Genomic DNA, 20,839 nt, shown 5'->3' on the forward strand with positions numbered 1-20,839 from the left:
AATTTATCTGGCATTTCAGGAGACACAAAACCACCAATATTTCAACTAATGGCCTTTCATCAAAGAGTTTTATATGAGGAGAAAGGGGAAAGAACAAAAAGCAAATATCTGTAAGAAGTCAAATGACAAACGGGTGCAGGGGTAGTAGAACAATGCAAGGAAGCAAATGGGTCTAGATAAAGTGTAAATTGCAAGATTAGCAGATCTTTTCAACTGATACTCACCAGTAATGGCTTTTTTCCCCTAATCCCACAGTTGTACTCAAGATCTATCCCTAGCTCATTGCTGTTTCTGATCTAGAAGCTACCTTATGGCTTTGACGCAAAATAAAAATAATTTTCAAGCTATACAATGAATGTCACTGCTTTAGTCACTCATAAGCCACTTGAGAACCCATAAATAGATCAACCCAATGAAGACCATCATCCTTGACCTCGAGGGATAGCCACGAGGACGACTGAATTCACAAACACTTTTCAGTTCCACTTTCTAACCTGTCAGACTATTTACCTCACACCTAAACCTGGGTGAATACTATCTTCCTTTATTCAAATATAGAGAAAACCAAGATGGCTATTTCTTTGTCACCAATTCTGTCGCAGACCACAGTACATATGAAAATGAACTTGTTGACATGGAGTTACAACAGAGCTCAGATTAGCCTTGGACCAAATATCTTGTCATAGGAGACAATTTCCACCTTTACTAGAGCCCGTCCCATTTAACTTGTTGTGAAAATCATTCCAATACATTAAGGTTAGCCAAAACTACAACTAACAGGCTAAATAAATGTTTTGAACAAATAAAGGAATTCATGAGCCGTGGTCGGGGCCATTAGTTGTTTCCTGCAAGTGTTAAAATCTTTCAACATCTAACAGCCAACTTGAAAGTGTTCCATTTCTGAAGATCAGACAAGCTAGGTCGGTCTTTCACAGGTTTAAATTTTACCTATTTTATTTTTCGTGCACAGCATCCATTGCATTGCTGTTTGTTCAGAGATCAGAAATATTGTCCACACACCAAGTGTTTAACCAAAGTACTATACAGATTTCGCTGCCTTTCAGTTTTCTGTCTTCACAGAACCTTTTTACACATACCCCAAAAGTAGGAAGACTATCTGTAGATCCAAATTCCACCCCCACCTTTTAACTACTGATCCCTTTGTCATAATGTCCAGATTTTCACCTACAAGAAAAAAAATTAACAAGAAAATCTGAAAGTAATTTGGATTTTATTTCAGCTCTTCCGATTTACAATTTTACTAAGTCCCCGAAGTCTTAAATGCCCAAGAGTCATGGGAGAAAGGTTAATCTTTTACATATGGCAACGAGAGAACGATACAGGATTAATAATAAGGTTATAATTTCAAATCACATCGTTGCAAAGTAAATATAAAATAGTATTAACACTTTCAAAGGAGTGAACTGCTGTTGCAGACCCATTTTATAAATTCCACCTTCCCAGTTGGCGAAATGGCGGCGGGTATTTCCCATCACTCCCTTGTCGCCAGGTATTAGTTACTTACAAAATACAACTGCACAATTGAGAGTTTCTTACTAACTGGTAACGCATTGTCGTTGTAACTCGATATTATCTAAACACTGGAGCTTTTACAACAAAAAATAATTTCCGTCAAAACCTTACGTTAACGACCACTCTATAATTCAGATACTCGTCAGATTTAAAAATCGCTGCAACTGAAGTTATACGTTGCGTACAGGTGCAGATTCAAATTCAAATTCACCCCCGATTGAAAATCCAAACGCAACTAGGTTAAGACAATACAACTAATTACTTAAAAACTTTACAGTAAATTCGCTTAGTTTCTCAACGAGGAAATGTGATATAAAATGCACAGACTCAATGTGATTTTATCTCGAGAAGTTGGTTCTTTACAAATTACACATAGTTCTTGCTCGTAGCAACAGACCTAGGTGCAGAGTACTTCGCAGTGTAGCCATCGTCTTTCGGGGGGCAGGAACAGCACAGCAGAGCCCCTCCGAGGATCAGCAGACCCGATGTTCCCCATCCGATGTAGAGGGAGGCGCCAAGTTCCCTCCTCTGGGCGTCGGTGACCAGCGGGTTGTAGAAATCCTTGATGATGGTGTTCGCTGACCAGGACACCGGGATCAGGGTCAGCACTCCAGCCAAGATGAAGATAATTCCCGATATAATTGTGACCTTTGCTTTCGTTGCCTCATTTTCTATGCAGTTGGTACATTTTCCTCCCACGATGGAGATGAGGATGCCCAGGACTCCCACCACAATGGAGATAACGGTCAAAGCTCTGGAAGCCTGGAGGTCTTGCGAGAGCGCCAACAGCGAGTCGTACACTTTACACTGCATCTGCCCGGTGCTCTGAACAATGCAGTTCATCCAAAGACCTTCCCAAATGATCTGCGCCACCACGATGTTGTTTCCAATGAAAGCGGTCACCCTCCACATAGGCAGGACGCAGGTTATGATGGCTCCCAGCCACCCGAACACACACAGGGCTATGCCCAGAATCTGCAGTCCCATTGATGCCATTCTTGAACGGTAGCAGAATCAATCTGCGACTTTCAGGGCGAAAGAAATGGTGCGGCTACCTGCTCAGAGAATCCGGAATAATCTGAAGACAATGTACATGCTGTGGCCTTTATATCCCCTCGCCAGTGGGCGGGCATTCAGTGCTGGCCACATAACTGAGAAAAGGATTTCTCGTTGAACCAGATTCCATTGTCTTATTTTCAGATTCTTCTGATGCTTCAGGTGAGATATGTAATGTTTAGAAAAGCAGTTGTGTCCTTCAGACACCAGTGTTTGCAGCTAAATATACTTTAGGTCAGTAAGATTTTTTATTGGCATTATCATTTGTAAATAATATCCTACTTGAAGGAGGAAGGAATTTCTGCTCCACACAGTAACATTCACATTTCAAGCTGTTTTAAATTCAAATCAAATCACCAGAGGCCTTTACTACAAGCTGTTTTCTTTTCTGTTTCCTTTAGGTGGAGTTGATTAAAAACTGGTATTTATCATTTCTCTGTGGGTTGTAATGAAAGGATTTATGCACAGAGTTCATGAGCATCAGTCGAAACTGACAAAATAGGGAAGGTATGCATAGGAGGTATGTGTAGGTTCCATCCTATGAATGAATGAAGGGACTCCATTCCATTCTTCCCAGTTCTTTTAATTATGTATTCTATGCTCCAAAGACAAGGTTTTCCACACAATTGCATCTGGGCCATCTTTCTGAACAATGGTTGTCCCCTCTTCAGTAGCTGACAGAGATTCCAATCATATTTCATCTATTCCCTGCATCTTAGATCTCAGGGACTTTCATCATGGACAGAGCAGGACTAGACTTACTCTTACCATTAACCTCCACCTCATCAGTCTCTGCATCCAACTGATCACCCTTTGCAATGTTCGCCACCTTCAACATACATCCATCACCAGATCTATCCCCCTCTCTACTTTTAGCTTTCCAAAGGAACTTTGCAATCCTCTGGGCAGCTCTTATGTCTTTACTGCCCACAACCCTTCACATGGTACCTTCTCTTTTTCCACCCTCCAGGAAACAAGATAGTCCTTTGTGAGGTAACAGATCACTTGCACACCTTCCAGTCTTGTGCTATACAGGGTGCTCATGTTGTGGTTTTGCTTACATTGGAGAAACCAAATATATGCCGGATGATGCCTTCACAGAGCTTTTGCATTCAATCTACATGTGCAGTTCTGAGCTATCTGTTCCCATCCACTTTAATGTTCTATCTTAGTGGGCCAGCACCTCATCTTTCATTTGCCTATGTTGCATCCAGCTGGACTGGACTCAATATCAAACTCAACTTAGCCAGTGTGTTATCAAAACTGTCACCTACTGGTGCAGGTTATTCATTTGTAATATTCATTTAGTTTTTCTTTCTCCACGAGTTTGGTCAGAACGGCTAGGCATTTCAAACAACTATTTATTCTGCACCTTCTATTTTCCATTTTTTGTGTTTTTCCCATCGCTTTACCTCCTTAACTAAGCTCACATTATAGCTTTTGCCTTCTTTATTCTCTCTCTGTTTGTCTTTTCTTCCCACAATTCTCTCTTTCCTGTCTCTCTCTCCCTCTCTGCCACTCTCTTTCTCTGTCTTTCACTCTCTGCCTGCCTCTCACTCTCTCTCCCTGCCTCTTGCTCTCGCCCTCTGCCCCACCTCCCACTCCCTCCCATCTACCCCCTCTCTTCCCCACACCTCTCTCCCCCCACCACTCCCCCTCACCTCTCTTCCCACCCACGTCTCTCTTCCCCAACTCTTTTCCTCCCACCTTTCTCTCTCCACCCCACCTCTCTCTCCTCCACCTCTCTTCCTCCCACCTCTCTCTTCCCCACATCTCTCTTCCCTCCACCTCTCTCTCCCCCCCACCTCTCTCCCCCACCTCTCTCCCCACCTCTGACTCCCTTTCCTCTCTCTCCCCCCACCTCTCTCCCCCACCTCTCTCCCCACCTCTCTCTCCCCACCTCTCTCTCCCCCCCCACCTCTCTCCCCCACCTCTCTCCCCACCTCTGTCTCCCTCACCTCTCTCTCCCCACCTCTTTCTTCCCACCCACGTCTCTCTTCCTCCCACCTCCTTTCCTCCTACCTTTTTCTCTCACCCCACCCCTCTGTCTGACCCCCCACCTCTCTTTCCTCCACCTCTTCCTCCCTCCTCTCTCTCCTTCACCTCTCTCTCCCTCACCTCTCTCTCCCCACCTCTCTCTTCCCTCCACCTCTCTCCCCCACCTCTCTCCCCACCTCTGTCTCCCTCACCTCTCTCTCCTTCACCTCTCTCTCTCCCTCACCTCTTTCTCCCCACCTCTCTCTTCCCTCCACCTCTCTCCCCACCCATGTGTCTCTTCCTCCCACCTCCTTTCCTTCTACCTTTTTCTCTCACCCCCACCCCTCTGTCTGACCCCCACCTCTCTTTCGCTGCCACCTCTCCGTGGAGAGTGAAGGAGAGTTAATGCTTCATGTCAATTATCTGTTTTTTTCAGGTTATTGTTTGATCTTCATGTGCACATGACGTATAGGTATGCAAAGTAAAATTTGTCAGATGCATTGAATGTTCATAAAGTCAAGTCATTATAAGGAAACCTTAACGACACATGTGATTGCACATCCTTTGACAATCTCTTGACAATCAAAGATAACTTCAGTTTTGTTGATTCTAGGGTGGCTGGGAGCCACATCCTCGTCCATGAATGAGGAAGAAAGTGTTTAATGAGGCAGGGCAGATTACACATAGTCAGTGAAGTAATAGATTTGTTCTGCTGTTTACATCCTTGTTCTATTTCCGCCTTTATTCTCAGTGACATCCCAAATGCTCAGTTGTACAGTATTCAGTAGGTATGAGTGGAGGATTCATAATCATCCAAGGAAGCTTTGAGAACATCCATGAATCATTTCCTTTGCCTACCTGTACAGAGTGCATGGCTTTGGACTCTGGTACCAAGCATTGACATGGCCTGATGTGTTCAAACAATTGAATCCAACCAAAGCCTTCCTGCTGGGAATATTGATCAGAAGGAGGATTCATACATATAGACTGTCAATGGATTTGTCATTTTTTGCAGAGACAAGTTTATTGAGACCTTGACTGTATTGAGATTCCTGCTGTAAATAGTCAGTATCTCAAAGTTCAAAGTGAATTTATTATTAAAGTACATTTATTATATGTCACCATGTACTACCTTGACATTCATCTTCTTGCAGCCGTTCACAGAACTACAAAGAAATGCAATGAAATCAATTTAAAAACTGCACGTAAATAAAGATTGACAATCAATTGATGTGCAAAAGAAGACAAACTTCCAAGTCAAATACATATGTATAATAATTAAGTAAATAAATAATACTGAGAACATGAGTTGTGGAATCCTTGAAAGTGAATGTATAGGTGGTGGAATCAGTCAGTGCTGAGGTAAGTGAAGTTATCCCCGATGGTTCAGGAGCTTGATGGTTGAAGAGTAATAACTGCTTCTGAACCTGGTGAAGTTGACCTAAGGCTCCTGTACCACATTCCTATGCCAGCAGTGAAAAGACAGCATGGCTGGGGTGGTGGAGGTCCTTGATGATGGATGCTGCTCTCATGTGGCAGAAATCCTTGTAAGTGCACACGATGGTGTCTTCTTCAATTTCCTTTGCTGTCAAAGCAAACATAAAGTTACACAATTTTCTTCCCTTCACTCTCTGCAAAATCTACGTGGCCCTCAAGGCTGGTAAACTTGGCAACCTTCTCTGGAATGGGTCACTCAGAGGGACTCCACCTCAATAGTTTCCTTCACTCCTTAGACAGACCCCTCTTCCTTCCTCTACTTGATGCAGGGGATTTTCACATTGTCCTCATACCCCTGATGCTCTTGAGTGGTAAATGTTGCCTTCAGACCTTTCCTTGTATCTCTCACTCTTTGCCACCCACCACGTGAATCAACATGAACTTGTGAGTTACTGCACCTTGTGGCGTAGTGGTTAGCACAACACTTTACAGTACAGGTGACCGGGTTCAATTCCCGCCACTACCTGGAAAGAGTTTGTACGTTCTGCCCTTGACCACGTGGGTTTCCTCCAGGTGCTCCAGTTTTGTCCCACAGTCCAAAGACGTACCGGTTGGTAGGTTAATTGGTCTTTGTAAATTGTCCTGTGATTAAGCTAGGATTAAATCAAGATTGTTGGGCGACATGGCCCAAAGGGCCAGAAGGACCTATTCCAGGCTGTTTCTCAATGAATAAAAAGATGAATGAATGGACATTATAAAGCTCACAGACCAATCCGCTTTACACCAGTGCAGAAAATGACTTGCTATCAGGGTTTAAAAAATATCAGAAAATACAAAATATACTCTTGCTGTCGTGAAGGGCTTATGGGTGGTGGTAAGATTCTGAGGCTGCTGTGGTCTGAGATCAAAAAGGTGGCATCCTGATTGCCGGTGCTGGACATACAAAATTCACACTAGTCTACTTCCCACCATCCTCTTCACTGGTCATTCCCATTACAGCTGCCAAGCGAGCACCCACCCCTTGAACCCTGTTGTATTTATTTCTCAGACTGCCCACATGCCTGACTAAACCATTTTACTATTCCAAGTAGGGCACCATGGTTGCGTAGAGGTGTGCGACACTATTACAGGCTGGGGTATCAGAGTTCAGAGTTCAATTCCAACACCATCTCTAAGGAGTTTGTACATCCCCCCCCTATAAACACATGCACCACATAGATGGGTGGTGCAGCTGATTGTGCTCGTCCATACTGCATCTCTAAATTAATATATTTTCTGTCTCTTCTCACTCATAGCTCTCACTCGGTTATGGGGAAATAGATTTGCAGATTTGTTAAGTGGGATGGAAGACACTGATTGTGAGTGAGCACACTAGCCATCTATTTACAAACAAAAATTGAAACACTCAACCAAGCATCTTAGTCAAACAAGTGCTTATCTAAGCCACTCTAAATTACAAAAGCTACCACACTAAACATTCAGTAATATTTCTAACTCAATAAATACTTTGTTACGTCTTCCAAAGTCACACAACTACTGAACTCAGCATTCAACAAACTAAGCGAAGTGTATGTGTGGGTCCCTCTAACTGCAGCACCCTTTACCAATGGTTCTCTAGCACTGGTCATGACTTCACTCTGAAGGAAGCCCCCAGCAAATGAGACCGCAGCTCTCACATAAACTATTCTTATTCTTTTGAGTGCCCAGAACCGGAAGCTGGTGCCATGGTGTGAAAGCCAGCCAATGGGAGACGGCTGCTGTATCCTTCGAAAGGGCCAATCAACAACCAGCACTGAGGAAGCAGCTTTCAGCTGGCAAGTAAGCTAACACTTCATGTTACACACTCGCTCTATGCTCCAGCTGTTTCTGATATATATTCAACACTGTTTAACTGCTTCCTGCATCTCTTGTCACTTTTCTTCTGTAATTCTGCTATTTGTATGCAATGTGCCTCTTGCTCTACCTGACACCTGGTTCCAAAGTTCAAAGTAAATTTATTATCAAAGTACATATACTGCCCAGAGATTCATTTTCTTGTGGGCATTCACAGTAAATACAGAGAAACACAATAGAATCAATGAAAAACCACACACAAGACAATCAATTTGCAAAAGACAACAAACTGTGCAAATACAAAAAGAAAATAAAAAGAAATAAAATTACGTATATATTTATAGAGAACATTAAATTTAATCAAAAATTTACAAGCTCATTGTCTGTATCAGAGAAGAAGAGGATAATCCTGGGGATGCTTGAAATGTTGAAACTGAGACCATCGTCAGGAAAGGAGGCAAGTATGACTACAGAAGAGTAGTCCTGCTCAACCAACTCCTACCAGTAACCAAGGAAGCACTCTGTAAATCTTTAACACATCGAAAGATACAGGGGAAAACTCCAAGAGAAATACAGGGAGCAGCCTCCACAATGGTTTTTTCCTATTACTATAACCTTTGGCTCTGACAGTCAGGAGAAACTATGGAACACTCTTCTCAAATTTGGCAGTGCTCCGAAACTCATTGCCGTCTTATGTCTGCTTTGAGGTGGCATGCAAACCATGATTGTAACTGATGGATCCGCAACAAATCTAATTTCAGTACAGACTCTTGTCAAGCAAGATTATATCATTGCCCAACGTATCTTAATCTTCCTTCTACCATTGCTGAACCACACCTCCTGCTGGAGTGGAGTTAATCGAGAGCCCGGTGGGAAACTGTTCAACTTTAACTGATTCCACTCGAGAACCAAGCCTCAATTTTTGAGCTGTGGTACATACTCAACAGGAATTGGAATAGGTTTATTATTGTTTGGTAGTTAGGGCAATGTATTAGAGTGCCAGCAATCACTGATCAGGGTTTGATTCTTGGGCTGTCTGTACAGAATTTGTATTTTCCCCCTGTGACCGTGTGAGTTTCGACGGGATGCTTTGGTTTGCTCCCACGTTCCAAAGATGTGCAATCAGAGTTAGGGAGTCATGGACGTGCTATCTTGGCACCAGAAGCACGGATACACTGCTGAAGGCTGATCCCAGCACATCCTTGGACTTCGTTAATCATTTACACATATAACACATTTAACTGTATGTTTCAATGTATATGTGACAGATAAAGCTAATCTAATCTTTATACAGTGAAAAGTTTGTCTTGGCTACTGTTCATACAAAGCAAAACATAGTGCATTGAGGTAGAACAAGGTAAAACAATAACAGAATGCAGAATGAAGAATAACAGCTAAGGATAAAGTGCAGTGCAGATAAACAATAAGGTGCAAGATCATGTGCATGCCCAGTAGGAGGAGATTCGCTGAAATCTCCGTTTCAATGTGGATAGAGATATTTTCAAAAACACATAGTGTGGATGCCTGTCGTTTTTACGCGAAACCGGTGTTTTCAAAATTATCCGGTCTAGTGTAGATGTAGCCTGAGTTCCCATTTCTCAGGAGTCAATTCTCACCATTGAAATTTGTTATCACTTTCAATGCACCAGCTAATCTTCGGCCATCTGAAGGAAATCATGTTTGAAAATCAAGGCCTTAAAAGCTCATGATCTTGGACAGTAGTGATCTTTACTGCTCTAAAAAATCTTCTGAGTCACAGAGTACCTATAACGGAGAGTCCACCAGAGCCATCAACACAAAATCTGAATCCAGTGTCTTCTGCAATGAGGTGCTAATTACATTTTAGTCAGCTGCATTGGGCAGCTCACATAGGTGGTGTGCCTAACATCAGTCACAAAAGGCAGGCATTCTATTTTGAGCCATGGTATGGGAGATGATTACTAGGAAAACAAAAGGATTCAAGGATGTTCTTGAAGCCACTTCCGACAAAATGCAGTATCCTTACTATATATGAAACTCAAAGGGCTGATATTGGGAAACTTGTATAAGAAGCACAAGACACCCTGGGTAAACGCTAAATGAGCCATGATCCCCTTTGAATTCTTGCAGTCTGTGTGGCTCTGTGGTGCCATTTCTCAGAATGGTAACCTTTCCCAGTGCTCTTGAGTTCCTCAATCCGAGTTTCCCTATTTTCAATATTGTTTAACTCATGGTTAGCATCCTATTTTAGAACACTCAGACCCAGTATTAGAGCCATTTTTGACCTTATGTTTGTATTCTTTTCTTCCAGACAGTTTGTTCTACTTGGAGCTGTTCCTTCTGATTCCATAGTTTATCCGTCTCCGCCGCATCTGCTGTCAGGATGAGGCTTTTCATTCCAGGACGAAGCTTTTCATTCCAGGACGAAGGAGATGTCTTCCTTTTTTTATACAAAGGGGCTTCCCTTCTTCCACCATCAACTCTGCTCTCAAACGCATCTCTCCCATTTCCCGCACATCTGCCCTCACCCCATCCACCCACCACCCCCCTCGGGATAGGGTTCCCCTTGTCCTCACCTACCGCCCCACCATCCTCCAGGTACAACGTATAATTCCCCATAACTTCCGCCACCTCCAACGGGATCCCAATACCAAGCAGATCTTTCCCTCCACCCCTCTTTCTGCTTTCCGCAGGGATCGCTCCCTGCACAACTCCCTTGTCCATTCTTCCCCCCGATCCCTTCCCACCGATCTCCCTCCTGGCACTTATCCTTGTAAGCAGAACAAGTACCACACCTGCCCTTACACTTCCTCCCTCACCACCATTCAGGGCCCCAGACAGTCCTTCCAGGTGAGGTGACACTTCACCTGTGAGTCAGCTGGTGTGGTATACTGCGTCCGGTGCGGCATTTTATATATTAGTGAGACCCGACGCAGTCTGGGAGACCATTTCGCTGAACACCTACGCTCGGTCCGCTAAAGAAAGCAGGATCTCCCAGTGGCCACATATTTTAATTCCACATCCCATTCCCATTCTGATATGTCTATCCATGGCCTCCTCTACTATTAAGATGAAGCCACACTCAGGTTGGAGGAACAACATCATATATACTGCCTGAGTAGCCTCCAACTGGATGGCATGAACATTGAACTCTCTAACTTCTGTTAATGCCCCTCCTCCCCTCCTTACCCCAGCCTCGATATATTTAGTTTTCTATCCCCCCTCCTTTTTTTTCTCTCTTTCTACCCATCACTCTGCCTGTTCTCCATCTCCCTCTGGTGCTCCCCTCCCCCTTTCTTTCTCCCTAGCCCTCCCGTCCCATGATCCTTTCCCTTCTCCAGCTCTGTATCCCTTTTGCCAATCACCTTTCTGGCTCTCAGCTCCACCCCACCCACCCCCCTCGATCTTCTCCTATCATTTCGCATTTCCCCCTCCCCTTCCTACTTTCAAATCTCTTACTATCTTTCCTTTCAGTTAGTCCTGATGAAGGGTCTTGGCCCAAAACGTCAACAGTGCTTCTCCCTATAGATGCTGCCTGGCCTGCTGTGTTCCACCAGCATTTTGTGTGTGTTGCTTGAATTTCCAGCATCTGCAGATTTCCTCATGTTTGCTGTAGTTTACCTAGCAGATTTTTATACCTATATGTCATTATAGTCTTTTCTTTTTTAACTTTTCTAAACCATAGCAGTCTAACCCAATTATAAAAGTTTGGTCATGGTATTTATGCTCTTTATCTTTTCGTATTCAGCTAATGTTAGCCTGGCCTCTTTTACAATCATTATGCTAACTGTGATGTTATCTCTTGCCAGGCTTACTCTTTCTTGCTGCACTGTTGTGCAAACTGTAATTCATCTCTCATGAGAGTTGCAAAAGATTTCATTCTTTCTGGCTTAACCTTTGCTTAAATGTTGCCTCCGCAATTCAACTTGTGAGGCATTTCCTTGAAATTCTTGACCCAACTGTTGCACAAACTTCTGTGAAGCTAACTCATGAGTCTAAAACATTTTTGGTTATCTAAAAATTAACTAATTATGTTTGTAATGCAACATGTTTTCAGATTGGTCTGCTGTTAAACAATTAATTGTGTGCAAAATCCCCCAAGATTCCAATTCAATTATGCAAGCATCCTGTCAACTAAGGGAAGGCTTGTCTTTATATTGTGCCTTTCAGAACTTAGTATATCATGTGCTTTACAATTAGCACAACACTGTTTATGTGGTCACTTTTGAAAAGGAGAAGATGTAATCACTATGTAACACAATCCTTCACGCAGGCATGAGATAAAATATGTTTGGCTTAAACTTGCTGAGGTTATTCAGACGTTCAATCAATCAGGCAAGCAACGTGCATCCACTCTTGATATGTAACTTATAAATAGTGGAAAGGTTTTGTGTATCAGGAACTGAACCGCTTGCTTCAGCACACCTAGTTTCTGGCGTGCTCTGGTAATACTTAAGGTGAATTCCTGCACATTGGGTTACCCTCACAAAACAGAGGTTATCTTTAAACTCCTCATCCTAATTCTCAGCACTACCTTCTGCAACTGGATCATTGGCTTCCTACTATCAGTAAGGAAAGGCAGAAACACCCCCACCACAATTATCCTCAAATCTGGAGCCCTACAAGCCTGTGTCCTCAGCTCCTTACCTTACATTTTATGTATTCACAACTCTGTGGCCATATTCTGCTTTCCCTCCATCTACAACTTCACAGATGTCATCACCATGGTGGGCTGAATCTCAGACAACAACAGGAAGGAGATAGAGAGCCTTGGAGACTGGTATAATCACAATAACCTTTCCCACAATGTCAGTGAAAGAAAAGAGCTGGTCATTGATTTCAGAAAGTGGGACATAGGTGGAGTTGTTTGAACTTCAAGTTCTTAGGTGTAAATGTCACCAACAATTTGTCCTAGTCATATCACGTAGATAAAACCAAGAAAGGACACCAGCACTTCTATTTCAAAATGCTAAAGAAATGTATCATATTACGATACCCATCATTAATTTTTATGATGCACCATCAAAAGCCTCCCATCCAGATGCATCACAGGTAAAACCCTCCCAACCATTGAGCACACATATATGATACGCTGTCATACGAAAGAAGTATCCATCGTCAGGGATCCTCACCACCCAGGTCATGCTTATCACTGCTGCCATCAGGTAGAAGGTACAAGAGCCTCAGGACTCACTCCACCAGGTTCAAGAACAATCACTACCCCTCAACGATCAGACTCTTGAACAAAAAGGTATAACTATACTCAACTTCACTTGCCCCACCATTAAAATGTTCCCACAACTCACTTACAAGGACTCGTCCTCTCATGTTCTTATTATTTATTGCTGTTTATTTATATCTGCATTTACACGGCTTGTTGTCCTCTGCACTCTGGTTGATCTTTTACTGAACCTGTTAGAGTTACTATTCTATCGATTTATTGAGTATACGCACAAGATTGAATCTCAGGGTTGTATATGGTGCCATATAAGTACTTTGATAATAAAATTTATTTTGAACTTTAGAAAGCATCCTGTCCAGATGCATTACAGCTTAGTGTGACAACTGCTCTGCCTAAGCTACAAAAGAGTTGTGACTACAGCCCAGTCTATCACAAAAATTAGCCACTCCTCCCTTGACTCTGCCTACAGTTTCACTGCCAAAGGAAAGCAGCCAAAATCATTAAAGACCGCTCCCGCCCTTGTCAATCTCTCTTCTACATCCCGTCAGGCAGAAAATACAAAAGCTTGAAAATACATTCCATCAGATTCACTGACAGCTTCTATCTTGCTGTTACAAGACACATGCACAAAACTCTTAAATGATAAAGATGTACTCTTGGCCTCTCAATTTGGCTTTTCATGGTCTTTGCCTCTTATTTGTCTACCTGCACTTTCTTTGTAACACTTTGTAACTCTGCACCTTCTTTTGTAACCTGTTATTGTTTCCCTTGGTACTACGATGTACTTCCATATAGAAACGTCTGCTTGAACGGCATGCAGCACAAAGCTTTTTACGGTACTTTGGTACATGAGAATAATAATCAATTGCCAATGATCCTTAATTATGCCGACTCACCCTACATATTGCCTCTCAGTAGAACCACCTGGAAGCATTGCGTACATTGATGAATCCAGCTTATAACCACCATTCTCATGATCACTCCACCTAAATTGTGAAAATGCTTGTTTGACATCCAGTCTTGGATCAGTGGCAATTTCCTCCATATAACCATTGGGAAAACATTCTCTTTTACAAATTCATTTACTTGAAGGATATGGTGATGGACTTCAGGAAGACTAAGTCTGCACTGCTCCCAGTTACTATTGATGGTGAGGATGTGGACATGGTGAGGACCTACAAATACCTGGGGGTGCACCTGGATGACAGACTTGAGCGGAGCACCAACACAGAGCCTGTGTCCAAGAAGGGCCTGAGTCACCTCTATTTCTTGAGGAGACTGAGGTCCTTTGGAGTACGCAGGCCTCTCCTTCACATGTTCTACCAGTCTGTTGTCGCCAGCATAATCTTCTACGTTGTGGTTTGCTGGGACAATGGCATCAACATGGTTGATGCCAACAAGATCAATAAACTGATTAGAAGGTTAGCTTTGTTATAGGAGTCAAAGTGAATACAGTTTGGTAGAACAAAGTACCCTATGGAAAATCTTGGCAATCTTGGAAAATGTTTCTCACCCTCTGCAAGCCATCTTGGAGCACTTTTAGTAACAGACTAAGACAACTGCGTGGCTCCAAAGAGCACTATATGAGGTCATTCTTACCCTCGGCCATTAGGCTCTATGAGTCAACCAACAGCTGGGGCAGTGATGAGCCCCTCCTGTTAGACTGTTTGAGGTAACTTAGTTTTTATTCTTTCTTACTTCTTTTCCAATATTTGTATACTTGTACACTTGTAATGCTACAGTGACTCTAATTTCCTTTGGGATCAATAAAGTATCTATCTATTTCCCCAGCCACCATCTCCATATCACTTTCTGTCAGTATCTGAAAGTGAAACAGACTCAACATAGTTCTGCTATTAAGTTTGTTTCTTAGTTAAAAACCCAATACTAGTTTATGGTTATATATCCATATTTTCACTAATGCCGTCTGCTTCCATTCTGAATCTATCCTAGTGTCAGGCCTTGTGTTTGAGAAACCCTTCTAAAGCAGTCCCACCAGGATCAAGAACACAAGAGATTCTGTAGATGCTGGGAATCAGATCAACACATATAAAATGCTGGAGGAACTCAGGAAGCCGGGCAGCATCTATGGAGGTGAATACAATCAACATTTCAGACTGAGACCCTTCATTAGGGCTCAGAAGGAAGGGAGGGGGTGGAGGCTATAATAAGAAGGTGAGGGAAAGGAGGAGGAGTACAAGCAATATGTGAGACTGGGTGGGTGGGGGAGGGGGTAATGAAGTAAGAATCTGGGTGCAGATTGCTAGAAGAGGTATCAGGCTAAAGAAGATGGAATCTCACGGGAGAGAACAGTAGACTATGGTTAACTTCCAACCTGATGGCATGTACATCGATTTCTCCCCCTCCCACCTTCTCTCATTTTCCATTCCTCATTTGCGTTACCTCTCCCCTTTCTCTTCTAACCTGCCCATCACCTCCCTCTGGTTCCCTTCTTCCTTCCCCTTCTTCCATGATCCACTGTCCTCTCCTATTAGATTCCTTCTTCTTCAGCCCTTTACTTCATCCACCTATCACCTCCCACCATCTTACTTCATTCCCCAACTTCCCCTTCACCTGGTTTTACCTATCGCCTTCCAGCTTGTACTTGTTCCCCTCTGCCCAGCTTCTAATTCTGGCTTCTGCCCCTTCCTTTCCAATCCTGATGAAGGGTCTCAGCCCAAAATATTTGCTGCTTATTTCCCTGTGTATATTGTGCCTGTCTTGCTGAGTTCCTCCAGTATTCAAAGTTCAATATGAACTTACTATTGAAGTACATACTGTATATGTCACCATATACAACCCTGAGATTCATTTTCTTGCAGGCGTAATCAGTAACTCCAATAACCATAATAGAATCTAAGAAAGACCACACCCAATGCAAAAGACAACAAACCATGCAAATATAAAAGAAAAAAAGAAATAATGATAATAAATAAATAAATAAATATCCAGAATGTGAGAAAGAGTCCCTGAAAGTGAGTCCATGGTTTGTGGGCACAGTTCAGCGATAAGGCAAGTGAAGTTGAATGAAGCTATGCCCTACAGTTCCAAGAGCCCGAGGGCCAAGGGATTTTGTGTGTGTTGCTCCATTAGGATTAAGAATAATTTGCTTTTACTCCAGTTTTATGGGCTGATAGTCCTACGCAGGATCTGCAGAATTTTGTACAGGTAGTGCCAGTTGGGATGTTGTTCTCTTATATTTTTTGTGACTTGGTAGGAGTCCAAGCCAGTTCTCCACGAAGCCAACAAAAAGGCGATTATAGCTAGGTGACACATACAGGTGCCCATAGCTACACCTTTAATTTGGAGGAAGTGGGAGGAGCCAAAGGAGAAATTATTAAGGGTGAGGACTAATCCCACTATACAGAAGAGAGTGGTAGAGGGGAACTGGTTAGGTCTGGAATCCAAAAAGCAGCAGAGAGCTTTGAGAAATTTATTGCCCATCATACCACTGAATTTTTTCTATTTTTGCAGAGAGTGTATTGGTGGTGTCTCTCCATTACTTTGTAGAGTCTACTGAAAGTCATCAAAGGATCTCAACTTAATTTCCTTCCATGATATCAGGTTTGAGATATAGGAATGTTTTTAGGCTCTATTGATGCAGAAGAGACAGTGGTGAATTTCATCATCAACATTATAGGTGGCTCTCCGATCTGGAAGGGAATTTATGTTTTCTATGAGTTCCTTATGGATTCCAATAGGTGCAGCCAAACAAGGGGCAGGGTGGGAGAAGGGGCAGATAGCAAAGAGGTGCAGTTTGATGGAGGCATCAGAAAATAAAACACTGGAGTACCTCACTGGGTTAGGCAGCAGCAGTAGAGTCAAATGGACAATCAATATTGCTCCAGGTTCCAGAAGCCACAGCCTCTTATTTCCAATGTGGTAGAGAACCTTATCCTTTGCTTCTCTTCATTGAGACTAATGCCCTGCCCTTGGACAATATCAGTGGCGTGGAGTGGGGAGACTTGCAGCTTAGGCAACTGCTGGCCTTCCATAAAAACCCTGCCCAGGCTTGCACCCTGGAAACTTTCCAAGTCACAAATCCATGGTCTATCGAGACTAACAGGCCTACATACTTCGAGGCAACTAACAGAACATGGGACTCAGCTTGCAAATTGTATTTACCATTTGTCTCATTCAGACAGTGTTTTGAGTTTAATACTGAATATTTTAACCACATCTCCAAGGCAAATCATGGGACAACTTCCAACAACCAATGAATCTACCTTTGAGTACTGATGAAGGGTCTCAGCCCGAAATGTCAACAGTGCTTCTCCTTATAGATGCTGCCTGGCCTGCTGTGTTCCACCAGCATTGTGGGTGTTGTTTGAATTTCCAGCATCTGCAGATTTCCTTGTGTTTGAATCTACCTATTAGTAGATCTTTAGGAGACCAGAGCACCCAGAGAAAATCCAGTCACAGGGAGAACATGCAAACTCCTTACAGGCAGCAGCAAGAAATGTACCCAAGCTACCAGAACTATAAAACATTGTACCAACGCCTGCTCTACCCTACATCATGCCACCCCTGGGTGAACAAAAAAATCTTTGTCACATTTTATCTTTATGACATAAAATAGAAGGTAAAGGTTTGACTGAAAACATCAAACTCATTTCCAGTTCCTTTTCCATATCCCCAACTAACTCCACTTAATCTGCAGTATAATTGTGCCACTATTGGAGGTTCCACCTTCACCTCTGGAATTCTCCCGTGCACGTGGTCACTTGCCCAGGCTTACTGTGACCATATCAAACTTTAAAAAAATCCGGGAAAAGTTTTGATCAAATTGGAAAATGGGATTAGGAACCAAGTTGTTATGCGGATGTCTGAAAGGAGCGCGAAATGCTCGATTAACGGATTACTCGTTTTCACTGCACCGCGCTCTTTAAGGACAGCTAGTAGTCATTCCCAAGTACGAGTAGCAGCTATGAAAGGACGCCGAACAAAACCCAACATCGCCGCCCAAGGCTTGTTATTCCCAGTCTCAGCAAGCCACTCCCAAACAAAATTCGGAGTTGTCCTACCGGTAGGGAATTGGTCACGTGATTCTCTTGGATTATGTTTGATTATGGGGAATTGTTACGCAAACCTTCGGCCCTATAACAATGAACCGAAAGCCATAGCAATTTAAAACCTAGTGTTTCCTGCAGGTGGCGAGTAATTATACACTTGTAAATGAAATCTAAATTAAGCAGTTTTTATTAAAAAAACAATGTCACCGCACGATTCACAACTCAATGAAACAAACTTTTAAATTTATTATAAGAGTACAAACAAAAGGTGCACTTGGTATTGAATAAGGCGATTTCAAAAGTACTTTCAAATCATTTGTTGATACCCAATAGCACGCAGTAACAAGTGAAAACGTTAAAACTGTAAAGTTAAACAATTAAAATGAAATTTTAAGCCTTGTGTCGAACGGGATCACGGTTGATTAAATGTTACACTAAGTTGAATCCAGTCAACCATTCATTCCCCTTCTTAGAGCAGTCATTTACAAATCGTATCGAACGAAAATATAGTTTTCAAATATAACCAAACCCTTTGTTTCCAATAATAATCTACAATGAAAATCGCTTTCTTCTAATAAAGAGATCAGCGACGTTCAGTTTAATCTTAACATTTCGCCAAGGCGCTTTTAACTATCTTCCATTTAACGGAAAGTGTTTTAACCATTATAGATAGGAAAGCGCATGTCCAACAAGTCCAAACTTTGGGATATTCACAGTCCAAATAAAGTAACCCGACAAAAAGCTCTCACTTTCTCCAACACTGCCTTGAGATGTTGATCTTTACACGTAGTTTCTGCTAGCGGTAGACTTGGCTGCAGAGTACTTCGCGGTGTAGCCAGTGTCGTCTTTCGGGGGGCAGGAACAGCAGAGCAGAGCCCCTCCGAGGATCAGCAGACCCGATGTTCCCCATCCGATGTAGAGGGAGGCGCCAAGTTCCCTCCTCTGGGCGTCGGTGACCAGCGGGTTGTAGAAATCCTTGATGATGGTGTTCGCTGACCAGGACACCGGGATCAGGGTCAGCACTCCAGCCAAGATGAAGATAATTCCCGATATAATTGTGACCTTTGCTTTCGTTGCCTCATTTTCTATGCAGTTGGTACATTTTCCTCCGACGATGGAGATGAGGATGCCCAGGACTCCCACCACAATGGCAATGACGGTCAAAGCTCTGGAAGCCTGGAGGTCTTGCGAGAGCGCCAACAGCGAGTCGTACACTTTACACTGCATCTGCCCGGTGCTCTGAACAATACAGTTCATCCAAAGACCTTCCCAAATGATCTGCGCCACCACGATGTTGTTTCCAACGAAAGCGGTCACCCTCCACATGGGAAGAACGCAGGTTATGATGGCTCCCAGCCATCCGATCACACACAGGGCTATGCCCAGAATCTGGAGTCCCATCGATACCATTCTCAGGTCTGTTGCTGCAAACAGTTAACGCACGCTGATCGCTTCTGTCGTTCTGAGAGTTGAGCGGCAAACACAACGGTACTTATTGAACACACGTGGGCGGGTTATAGTATCCCGGCCCACAGATGCCCCTCCCAATTAGATCATGACTTCGTAAGGGGTTTCACCCGTTTGTCATTAACTAACTTCACCGGGTATCGGTATGCTTTCTGGAAAAGAAGACTGAAAATGCTTAACAAACTCATTTAAAATATATATAAAGGTATACGTGCAGCAGTATTTTAGACAGCTCAAGCATCTTCTTAGCCGTTAATGAAATCAGGTGTGTCATCCGACCGGTCTGTTGTTTACAGTATCTCCCTGTGACCCATGCTGACTCAGAGCCACACCCAGAACCAATACCTCTGAGGATTTCAATGAATCATCTAATGGGGGGTGGGGGGAGAGAGAGCAGGGGCGACCAAGTTTGATGCCAAGAAGGGTTGAAGCCGGGAAAAGGAGAGCGAGAAAGATCAAGGAGAAAATACAAGCGAAGATTGGGGACTTTTTTTCCACGGATCGTAACTTCAGGTAAACTTGACCTAAATTCGAAAGAAAAATGGCCAGACAGATATAGATAACCTTTGGACCTCTGCCAGCTCTTCTACTGGCTGTAACTGTTGGTGATTAATTACTGTGATTAATCAATAGCTATAGAATTCCTAAATTGCGCAGTTAATGGTGTAGCGGAAGGTCGGCTTCACAATTGTTGTTAAGGTCTAGCAAATCGTTTGGGTATCAGGTTAAAAAGTGCAGATTATTTTCCAGTTTAATAGTATACTTAACTCCATAAATTAGTTTTGAAATGTTATATCATACATTTGTTTCCAATTTGTGCTATCGAAGTAAAATTGATCAAGAAAACGAGTTAACTGTTGTGAATCCTTACAGTTCTTCGAATACTGTGATATTATTTCTGTCGAGCCGTGAGTTATCAGTTTGGAGTTAATTGTCATGTAAATATGTACAGTGAGATAAAGGTAGAATGAAAATCGTCAGGTAGCATCGCATGACAGATACCCATAAAAATTATACTTAAGTTATTCATAAATGATACAAGACAGTGAAGAGAGGAAAAACAACATAGCAGATAAAAAGAATCGGAGACAAGATCCTGGCAGTGCAAGAGGTGACGGTGTTCTGTTGCTAAAGTTGGGGTTCGAGACTGTTGAATCTGGTCCTGTGTGGCTTCCAGCTTCAAAACCGCCTACTTGATGGTAACAGCGAAAAGAGGGCATTACACGGATGGCGGGGTCTTTGATGATAGATGTTGCCTTCTGTAGGGGCAGTAATGGGAAGGGTTGTCGGCTACTCTCTGCTGTTCCTTGTAATCCCCTGGGTTGGAATTCCAGTACCAACTCAAGATGCAACCAGAAAGGAT

At 42.9% G+C, this 20,839-nt stretch overlaps 1 protein-coding gene across 1 annotated transcript; it reads right to left on the minus strand.

The window, feature by feature from the left end:
• Window positions 1–1,214: 1,214 nt before the first annotated feature.
• On the minus strand, window positions 1,215–19,715 carry LOC132395928 (claudin-4-like). The gene is made up of 4 exons (XM_059973135.1): window positions 18,846–19,715; window positions 16,358–16,384; window positions 9,608–9,651; window positions 1,215–2,295 (listed from the first exon to the last, which is right to left on the minus strand). Exons 1-4 carry the CDS (start codon window positions 19,417–19,419, stop codon window positions 1,900–1,902), a joined length of 1,041 nt encoding a protein of 346 aa, XP_059829118.1. The 5' UTR covers window positions 19,420–19,715; the 3' UTR covers window positions 1,215–1,899.
• Between the last annotated feature and the right edge of the window lie 1,124 nt (window positions 19,716–20,839).

Source organism: Hypanus sabinus, chromosome 6, assembly GCF_030144855.1.
Source record: "Hypanus sabinus isolate sHypSab1 chromosome 6, sHypSab1.hap1, whole genome shotgun sequence".
Taxonomy (NCBI): Eukaryota; Metazoa; Chordata; class Chondrichthyes; order Myliobatiformes; family Dasyatidae; genus Hypanus; species Hypanus sabinus.

What these genes read in the sequence shown, in the direction of transcription:
- LOC132395928 (XM_059973135.1), bottom strand. Translation starts at nt 19,419, where the DNA reads ATGGTATCGATGGGACTCCAGATTCTGGGCATAGCCCTGTGTGTGATC. An exon ending in CCCCCCGAAAGACGACACTG is followed by an intron (nt 16,385 to 18,845) that starts GCTACACCGCGA and finishes AGACCTAACCAG; the next exon opens with TTCCCCTCTACCACTCTCTT. An exon ending in ATGGCTCTGGTGGACTCTCC is followed by an intron (nt 2,296 to 9,607) that starts GTTATAGGTACT and finishes CAAGACCTCCAG; the next exon opens with GCTTCCAGAGCTTTGACCGT.